The following is a 10,479-nucleotide window of genomic DNA, read 5'->3' on the forward strand; positions in this document are numbered from 1 at the left end:
AACTGTTTCCTTAAGTCTGTTCAGATCTGCTTTCCAGTTTGCCTTCAGCTGGACTATCCACTTTTTTAAAAAAAACCAACCTAGCCCTGCTCTAGGCCGCCTCTTTTTTTGAACAGGATGTATCGTAGGAACTGCAGGCATTTCCAGAGTGTTTTGGCGACAGTGGCAGCAATATTTGAACGAGAGAGTTCACTCTCAAGGTGACGGTATCAGAGACACCACCATGTAGCATATTCACTTGGATGCCTGCTGTACTGGTCTTATACCTTAATCCAACACAGGTTGCTCCATGAAATTGTCACATATTCTGAATGAATACAGTGTTTTCTCCTATCCCGTCCTTCTCTTTGGAACTAAAGGAAGAAGAGTTTGCAGCACAGGAAACCATGAACGATGGGACCCAGAGCCTTCATGTGCCATCATCCAGCGCGTCGTCAGGAGGTGTGTGCTCTGACCCTGACTGGGACAGTGGCCCTGATGATACTTATTTCTTGGAAGCTACCGAGGATGCTGAATTAGCAGAAGCTGCAGAGAACAGCCTTCCCAGTTATAATGGTGGAGTGGATGAAATTCCTGACGAAGTAATTGTGGAAGTATTACAGAATAGCTAATTAACTGTGCACTTATAACCAGGTTGTAATTTGCCTGAAGACAGATTAAATTACAGTATCTTGTTAAATGTTAATATCAGTTTTATCATTTTGCATTCCAATTCTTGATTTTTACTGAAGTAAACCAGTTTCATTGAAAATTAGATTCAGTGTACTTAAATTCAGTAGAAATCTCTTATTGATTAACCAAAGTTAGTTTGTATGCACGTCAGCTAATTTTGCGTATTTATAGGTTAACTTATCACTCAGGACACTAACCTAGTAAGGTAATTATGTCTTCTCGAGCTACTGTACAAACTGGTGACACGGCCGCACACCAGACTGAACAATAGACACGTTTACTTTCTTACATCTATCGAGTGCTGCTTCAGCGATAAGCAGGAGCTGCGGAAGGCAGCAGGAGCGTGGGACTCATCTGTACCCAGGCGGCACGTTTTAGCAGACTGGTCTCATTTCTGGGCAAGGAGTTTCTCCAATTGATGGTTGATATTTTGCAGATGGCTTTCAGCTCCTAAGAGAGTTCTTTCTTTGAATAACAGCGCTGGGAGGCTGGATGAGTCATACTGTTGAAGGAAAATCATTTAGATGAACAAATACTAGTAACTTTTATATTATAACCCTATTTGTTCCACACAGGTCAATGCTGATTTTAATAGAGCTAGCCATTAACTACTCATCTTTTGAGGTAGGATTGTTCATTTTGTTTTAACCCATTTTCTTAGGACATAATTGATAAATAGGTTTCAAGGGAACTGTTCTGCAAGGCTTGAGTTGACCTCATACCAGACCAGTTGTTCAAAGAACTGCCTTTGAATTATGGAAACAAGTCGCTAGATCTCGTCCTGTGTAAGGCAGATTTACTTTCACTGTAAGAACTGAAGGAATGAGCGCTCCAGGCTCATAAAAGTGAAAGTTCATGAAGGAAAAAAGCCATCGCCTGGAGAAATTACTTACTGGGAAGAGCAATTGAATGTCTTAAAAGTTGCCAATCCAAATTTCTTAATGATTAAAAAAATTAGAATACAAACCCAAAATAAAATAGAAAAAAACCCCAACTCTTGATTTTAAAATAATTAACAAAACCAAACTTCATGTTGTAAACTGTATCTATGGGAGAGGAACTAAATTCCCCTTACAGAATTTTATAATTATGATTGTTTAATGTGATTTTCTGAGACATGAAAATTGAGCAGAAAAGCTGCCAGACTATACCATTCACATAATAATGGAATTAAGTTACATATTTGAGAACCTAAGGTGTTCGAGCTACCAGGAGGCACCTGCTCTCAGGGAGGGGTGAAGGGGAAGAACTAACATTTATACTAGAGCTTTAGTTTAGGAAAAGAGGTAAGATATATACCCAAGTAACTATACTCTATAAACAAAAAGGACAGGTGCTACAACAGAAACAGAGTAATGTATTCAAACAAGGTAGTCACAATCTCAGTTTCAATTTCTCCACGTTTAGTAGCTAAATCTCCACATCCATATGACAACCTTTAGACTAGTTGGGTACTGTCACAGGAAAAAATAAAAACGTTCTATTTCCAGATCTTTAACCGACAAATAAACCTTATTGTAGGAGGATTAACTTTTAGACCAGTGTCAAAACCTAAAATTGGACCTGGCTGGGTGGCTCAGTTGCTTGGAGTGTTGTTCCATACACCAAAAGGTTGCAGGTTCAATCTCCAGTTGGGACACATAAGGGAGGCAGTTGATTGATGTTTCTCTCTCCCTTTCCCTCTAAAAATCAATGAATATGTCCTCGAATGAGAATTAAAACTAAAACCTTAAAATTGCATTTAGAAGTGAAGAATAAAATATGGTCATAAGCTATATGTACATGATACATATAAATTTTCTTTCTGAAACTTAAATATTCCTATTAATATGAGCTGATTCTCCTAACAGTAGCAAAGTCTGCAGCAAAAATCCAGAAGCAACTATAAAATTTATTAAAACAATCTATCACACTTTCTTCTACTATATTTCCTTTTTATGTTTTTCAACTTCTAATATTACACCTACCATTTTATGGGATAATGATTTGTTTTTCAAATAAAAAAACATCCTACAAACAGGCCTGTCTTTAAAACATGTCTGGGTGGTCTTATATGATAATAATTACAATAAAGCCTAGTTGTTCATTTGAAATTTGTACAAACGGGTTACTTCCCTGAATGGGATTTGGTTGTCTGAAATGTAAATCTCTCTATATAAAAGCCTAATATGCAGTGTCCCCTCAGGAGTTTGACCACTTGCTATGATGTGCGCTGACCATCAGGGGGTGGCGTGGAACAAAGGTAGGCCCTGGCCGGCACTGCAGCTGGCAGCCGCTTAGGGACTCTACCTGTGTACAAATTTCATGCACTAGGCAGGCCTCTAGTACCTTTATAAAATAGGTGTTTCAGGAGCCTTCTCTACTCCTCTAGCCTTTATTAAATAGCTAAAGCAGCAATGATCAAACATATTTCCAAGGATTTAGAGCGAAGCGGTTTTGAGTAGACTGTTACGTTGCATCTATGTTTCTCAAGTCCTCGTAGCTTCTGGTACTCGCATGCAAGGCCAGCTTCTGAAGCACAGTGAAAAGTAAACAGAACTTACCGTTTCCTTTACATTTGGTTGTCTCTCCTGAATATCTGAATAATCTTGATGAAGCTGCTTTAAATTAGATAAGAAGCATGCTGCATCCTTCAGAGAAGATTTTCTCTCCTTAAGTTCATCATATTTTGTTTGTAGTTGTTTCAGCTGTGGTTCTAAACTAAAGCAAAAAACAAAACACACACACACACAAAACGTTTCCCTAAAAATAAATGACATAGAATAGTAACAGTCTACATAAGTGTATGAGCCTGAGTTGTAGATATACTGAGCGAAGTTAGAAAAAACAGGGGTGGTGGACTGGATAATTTAAGGCATGTTTGGCTCTGAAATTATGGATGCGTGAAAGATTCTAGATTTTCTGTTTAAAACTCTGAAATATGACGCACAATGAATTCCACAGAAGAATATGCCCTATATCAGCAGTCGCCAACATGTGGTCCAGAGACCACTGGTGGTCTGTGAGGTCCGAGAGGTTGGTGACCACTGCCTATATAGCCTAAAACTCATTTTTAGGGTCTTGGGAACTATGGGATTAAAAGCCTCAGGCAGGAATAGACAGGCAACAGCAAAAGCATGGACAAAAAGCCTTTTTGCCCTATCACAATCTTGTCCATTTCCAAGGTCCAAAAATACCCAGGGGCGGGGCAACTGCCCCCTGTGCCTGGGGAAACGGCTTTCTCTCGGCGGCTTACTTCCCAAAGCTAGGGAATGCATCTGCACGAGTGTCACCAAGGCACACGCTGCGACAGTCACGTCAACAACCGTGAACACACAGCACTTCCTGTGTATTTATCCATTCGGTTCTCACAACTCTGTGAGGGGACGGTCTTATGCTCATTTACAAATGAAGGCGCGAGGCCCCGGGAGGCTAAGTAACCTGCCCACGGTTGTGCAGCCGTAAGTGGCAGAGCCTGGATTCACACCCAGGCGGTTTGGTTCTGGAGTCTGCAGCCCAGGCTGAGCTCTGATGGCAGAGAGCAGTGCCGAGTCTCCTTTGCCAAACGCTGCTCTGGTCCTGCAGCTCCTGAGCTCCAGGCAAACCTGGGTTCACGCAGCCCAGCAGCCGATTCTCTAGCCCACGGACACGTCCCAGTCCCTCCTCAGGCCTCCGACGTTCTCTTACCGAAGCAGTTCATCCTGGACTTCAACCAAACGCTGCCTTTTCTTCTCAATATCCGAAATCGTCTAAGTGACACAGAAATCCCTTTGTTAAGTTACCTTCACAAATATGTGAGTGCCACCGAGTATCCTGTGGTACAGTGGAAGCAAGTGGGAAACAAGACCCCATTCTTTCCGCCATGGAACTTTTCGGGAAAGACGTTACGTACAAACAGTATGTGACTACAACTTCTGACCATGTGCTCTGAAGGGAAGCAGGGAACTCTGGGAGAAGGGCAGGGCTGTTTACTCCAGAGCTTCACTGAGACACAGAGAAGTTTCGGTTTTACCCAGGCACCCTAGGAAACATTGGGACGGGTTGGCAGGGTCGGGGTGCACTTTTAGGACATTTCAGTACAATCGATTTTATTCCTGTAGCCAGCACTTGGAGTGACTATGTAATACTCCTCTGCTGGGCATTCAGACTGTCCCCACGTACAGGCAATGCAGAGGTGACCAGAGATTAAAACGACAGGATAAAACAGGAGCAGAGCCTTGTCACTGGCAGGAAAAGGTGCGTGTTTCCCACCCATTTCTACCGTAAGGCAGAGGGGCAGCTGCTCTTCCACCCCAATTCATGCAAGTTCAGAGCCAGAACCTCGGGTCACTGGGTCTATAAACAGACGGGGCCTAGGCTCCTGGCTTTCCTCCTGGCACACCTGCTGGGGGACAGTTTGCAGGTAGTGCAACACTTGAGCGGCCGAGCCAGGACAGGAAATGAGCTCTCCCCACCCTCAACCCGTGTTCTCCCAGGCTGTCCGTCACCTGGGACGTGGGACAGCTCTTTACTCTAAAGGCTTTGCCTGTCTACATCCACGAAAGTGATAAACATGCATTACTCAGGCCTTACCCATTTAGGGCTTCATAGCCATTTCCCTTCCTTAGCGTGCACTCACAGTTCTCAACCACAAGACCAGCCAGAGAAAAGCCTGACTAAGAAGATAAGCACCTTACACAAACGGAAGGGCGTAAAACCCCGGCAAGTCTCTACTCGGCGACATGAGCTTCTAATCACAAGCGATTTACCTTAGCATTCCTCCTCCTCAGAGTTTTCAACATCTGGACTTCCGCAAGCTACACGAAACAAAATATCCGCATGACATTTTCCAAAGTTAAATGTTAGTTTATAATATAATCACATTTATTTGAACACATGTGAAATACTGCTAATTCCCACACTGCCAGCACATGCAGTCCTTCCACGATATCTGCACGCTGCCTCGGGACGAGTAAAAAAGATTTAGACCAGAAAATGTGTGTCAGTGAACTTACCATTCTGATGAGTTCTTCTTTCATATTAGAATGGAATTTGCCGACTGCTTCCTGGCAAATTTTAGATTCTATGTTTTGTCTGTAACAGAATTTTTTAAAAAAGGATCAAACTAGGTATCAAAGGATTGTGAAAGAGTATGTTTCCTTTGCTTATCACATCAACACAATTTCCCATAGAGCATTCTGAATATCTAGGACGGCATGATCAGTCCTTCTCAGGCTTAAAAATACTGGAAATGTCTCAACAAAAGAAAAAGAACAGGAAACACTTTTCCCTAAACCCTCAGGTATGCGGTCAGCTGCACATCCTGACCCTGGCCATATCTGCAGGTGATGCCATGTGATGTGGACATGTGGTCTTCCTGCCCCCGATCAATGACCAGCAGACTTCAGCCCCTACCTCCTGCCTGCTAACAGCTGGAGGAGTACTTGTGTAACGTGTCTGGACTGACCAACAAGTAAGGAGCCAAAAGCCAGCTGTCCAATTCTTGGAAAACTATAAAGCGGACCCTGAAAAAGACACTGACTCAGGACCTGGGACGAGAGAGAAGAGCACAGTCTCCCAGCCTGGCTTCCTCATGGCGAGTGGCAGACGCACAGGGACCGAGTCAGCAGCAGACACGGCCAGGCTGCGGCTGGGCCCCTGCTCGGCCTGGGCACACAGGACACTGTCCAGTGCCCTCGTGATGCTTCAGAAGCGACGAGTGCACAAGAGCAGGCTGCACCTTTCAGTACAGACCTTTGTGTCAAAGTCCTCATGAAATGCGTGTTAACTAGTATTTCTAGTGGCATCAGCAAGACAGTGAAAGAGGAAGCCTCAGACCTCATTCCCCACAGGGAAACCAACTTAGCAGCTGTATCAGGCCCCAAAGCCTTTATGTGCGTTCCCAAAACCACTTAAAGAGCTGCAGCCTGCCAGGCAAGTGCAGGAGCAGCCCACGGAAACACTTTCAATAATGACATAACCACACAGTAGCCAGAGGACTTGAACACTGACCCGACGGGAACTAAGAAACCTTTACCAACACTCCACCCAAAGCGGCAGAACACACGTCCTTCTGCAGCGCACAGAACATGCCCATGACATCCCACATGTGAGGAGACAAAATAAGCCACCAGTTTAACAAGATGAAAATCATACCAAGTACTTTTTCAGACCACAATGGAATAAAACTAGAAATCATTAGCAAAAGGAATATTTAAAAATATATGGAAATTAAACAACACAGTCTTGAACAATTAATGGGAAAAAGAAATATCAGGGGAAATTTAAAAATATCTTGACACAGCCATAGCCAGTTTGGTTCAGTGGATAGAGCGTCAGCTGGCAGGCTGAAGGGTCCTGGGTTTGATTCCGGTCAAGGGCACGTACCTCGGTTTCAGGCTTGTTCCCCGGCTCTGGTCGGGGTGTGTGCAGGAAGCAACCAATCCATGTGTCTCTTTCACATTGATGTTTCTCTCTGTGTCTCTCTCCCTCTCTCCCACTCTCTCTAAAGATCAATGGGAAAATATCCTCAGGTGAAGATTAACAAAACAAACAAACAAAAAAAAAAAAGAAAGAAAGCCTCACTATTTAAAAAGATGGGTATCATCAGTTCATGAGATTTGACAACATATTTGAAATAAAATAGAAGGTTAATACAAAAATATAAACTAAAAAGTCACATATTTGGATATAAACATACTACTAAATAATTTACAGGGTTAAAGAAAAATTATCATGGAAGTGTAAAAATCTGTAAAACTAATAATGAAAATACTACATATCAAAAGCTGTGGGATAAGCAAAAGTGGCGTTTCAGGGGAAATCGGGTACATACATCCCATCAACACTTACTTATACTCAGGGAGGGTTTCCTCAAATGCTGACAAAACAACATCTAAGTCCATGATGTCACTGCTTTGCTTTCCTTGTAGACACCAAATATGTGCACAGTCAGGCATACCTAGAACATTAAGATAAACCAATGTCATATGTGGGTTATCAATACTTTGGCTCTAGTCCAGGGCTCTGCAAGCCTACAACAAAAATCATCCCACCAACTGCTCACTAGTGGTAGTTGAAGCAGCATACGGAGGAGACATACTCACTGCTCCTGCCCCAGCGCAGGTCCCAAAGCCCCGTCTATACCGTCACCCTAACTCAGTGGTTCTCAACCTTCCTAATGCCGCGACCCTTTATTTAATACAGTTCCTCATGTTGTGGGGACCCCCAATTTCATTGTTACAAATTGAACATAATTAAAGCATAGTGATTAATCACAAAAACAATATGTAATTATACATGTTTTCCGATGGTCTTAGGCGACCCCTGTGAAAGGGTCATTCCACCCCCAAAAGGGTCGCGGCCCCAGGTTGAGAACTGCTGCCCTAACTGCTGTCTCAGTGGTTCCCATATTCACTTCCGATAAAGCAGCCCGAAGCACCGCTGCCTGTCCATCACTTTGCTGGGCCTTTATTTAATCGTCTAGCACCACTGGTCCAGAGCTCTTCTCTGTAGCCATACTTTCTTTTTTACTCTACTTAATAGGCCACCTCTAGATATCAAACAGATGCTCAGTGTACCGATTAGACACTTGTAGTTACATATACACTAGAGGCCCGATGCATGAAATTCGTGCGAGAGTAGGCCTTCCTTTCCCCAGCTGCTGGCACCGGCTTCACTCTGGTCCCCAGGACCCAGGCTTCCCTCTGGCTGCCACGCGGGCTTCCCTCACAGAGGGAGGCCCCACCCACCCGCCGTAGTCTGCCAGTTAGTGGCAGGCCCCCGACCGATCACATCGCACCCGCCTTGGCTGGCCTGGCACCAGCGGGTGTCATAACATGGTCATTCAGATGGTCGTTCTGCTGTTCAGCCATTCGGCCGATTTGCATATTATGCTTTTATTATATAGGACTAGTGGCCCAGTGCATGAAATTCATGCGGGGGTGGGGGGTGGGGAGGTGGTGTCCCTCAGCCCTCTCCAATCTGAGACCTTTCGGGGATGTCTGACTGCCCGTTTAGGCCCGATCCCAAACCGGCAGTCAGACACCCCTCTCGCAATCTGGGACCGCTGGCTCCTAACTGCTCACCTACCTGCCTGCCTGATTGCCCCTAACCACTCTGCCTGCCAGCCTGCTCACCCCCAACTGGCCCCTCCTGCTGGCCTGCTTGCCCCAACTGCTCTCTCCCCACCACCGACCTGATCACCCCCAACTACCCTCCCCTCCTGGCCTGATCACCCCTAACAGCCTCTACCCTGCCACCACGGCTTTGTCCAGAAGGATGTCCAGAAGGTCTCCCGGAAGGTGTCCTGATCTAATTAGCATATTACCCTTTTATTAGTATAGATGTCAATCTCTAACAAAACTACAGCATATTCTTGAACAAAATATCTTCTAAAATGGCATTGTAGAATACTTAGGATATAGTGAAATATTTTGAGAATATGATCCCATTTCAGATGAGAAAGCTTAATAAAAGTATTAAAAAAATACAGACAAAAAAACATGGTAGTTATTTTGGGGTGATGGAATTAGATGATTTTATTTTCCTTATATATTATAAATTTTCTAAAATAATCATTTTTATAACAAAAATATATAACTTTTCCTTTAAAAAAAACTGAAGTAAATAGAAAATGCCTTATTTTCCTATGAAACATTTTTCAATAAGCTTTTTGGGTGAATAAAAATGATGCAAAATAAATGGATGAGTCTGAGAACAGTTATGCTAAATGAAGGAAGTCTTATAGAAAAAAATCACATGCTAAATTATGTCTGAAATGAGTATATTCTATTTGATGAAAAATTAAAATGGATTAATGGATAGCTGACAAAGAGAATACATTTTAATAGAAAAATCTAGGTGCTGAGTATATAAATATATATTGTAAAATATTTCACCTTTACTGTTTGTTGAAAATTTTCATGATAGAGGCTGAGGAAAAAAGTTACTCCAAAGTCACGTTTTTACCTACTATAAGGAACTTAGGATTTTTAAATGGAATCATTGAGTAGCTGTCAAACATAACCCACTCTTCTGTACCTGAGTCCATGGCTTCGTTTCTTGATTTCTTTCTTTTGCCACGAAACGTCTTCTTTTTCTGAGTTTTCTATAAAAATAATACGGCAAAGAATTTTACTTAAGTTTTTCATCTTCTTTTTTTTGGGGGGGGGGCGGGGAGGGGTGAGTATAAGATTTGAGCCAAGCTCATGACAATTGCTGGGAAGCAAGTTCACAAATGCTGTTTTCTTTTTCTTAAAAGGATTAAGACAGTATTATCAGACACTGTCAGTTACTATTATAGCCATAATTCTTATTTATTTCTAAGTTAATATTAGTGAATTCTACAAATTATCTAAATTGATATAAGGAAACACTGAAAGAAATTAAACTGTTCCCCCAACCCCCAAACAACCTTCCAGCGGGTACTTAACAACGGTTGCCTTGGAGGAAGTTGAACTTTTATTATTTAAGATAACGTGTGGAATCAGCTGCTTTCAGGTTACGATGGAGTAACGGCTCTTGCCATAAACAACTCTGAAAGCAGTTGGTCCTATTTAGAATGAGAAAAAAATTAGTAAAAAAACTAAAGGCCAAATATGGGTTATAGAATTGTCCGATATTTTATCTTTCTTTCCATACCTTACAAATACTCTAAAATAAAAATCTACACTAATAAAAGAGAAAAATGGTAATTGGCGTACGACGCTACCCTTTTCATTGGCTAATCAGGGCTATATGCAAATTAACTGCCAACTAAGATGGGCAATTAACTGCCAACAAGATGGCGGTTAATTTGCATATGTAGGCACAATGCAGGGAGGTGAAAGGGAAAGCAGGAAGAAGCCC

General features: G+C 42.6%; 2 protein-coding genes across 3 annotated transcripts in view; one reads left to right on the top strand and one right to left on the bottom strand.

The window, feature by feature from the left end:
• Window positions 1-751, top strand: part of PRIMPOL (primase and DNA directed polymerase) — a 40,638-nt gene extending 39,887 nt beyond the window's left edge. For both annotated transcript variants that reach the window (XM_015569766.1, XM_015569765.1), the window contains one exon: window positions 360-751. In XM_015569766.1, the coding sequence (XP_015425252.1) occupies window positions 360-611 (252 nt within the window). In that variant the 3' untranslated portion in view covers window positions 612-751. The remainder of the gene's footprint in view (window positions 1-359) is intronic.
• Window positions 681-10,479, bottom strand: part of CENPU (centromere protein U) — a 20,767-nt gene continuing 10,968 nt past the window's right edge. Inside the window, exons 7-13 of the mRNA XM_015569767.1 lie at window positions 9,673-9,739; window positions 7,483-7,591; window positions 5,646-5,724; window positions 5,400-5,447; window positions 4,339-4,400; window positions 3,216-3,372; window positions 681-1,174 (exon numbers count right to left, since the gene is read on the bottom strand). Coding sequence (XP_015425253.1) covers window positions 1,061-1,174; window positions 3,216-3,372; window positions 4,339-4,400; window positions 5,400-5,447; window positions 5,646-5,724; window positions 7,483-7,591; window positions 9,673-9,739 — 636 coding nt within the window. The 3' untranslated portion in view covers window positions 681-1,060. The remainder of the gene's footprint in view (window positions 1,175-3,215; window positions 3,373-4,338; window positions 4,401-5,399; window positions 5,448-5,645; window positions 5,725-7,482; window positions 7,592-9,672; window positions 9,740-10,479) is intronic.

This window comes from Myotis davidii, unplaced genomic scaffold (genome assembly GCF_000327345.1).
Source record: "Myotis davidii unplaced genomic scaffold, ASM32734v1 scaffold184, whole genome shotgun sequence".
In the NCBI taxonomy this organism is placed as follows: Eukaryota; Metazoa; Chordata; class Mammalia; order Chiroptera; family Vespertilionidae; genus Myotis; species Myotis davidii.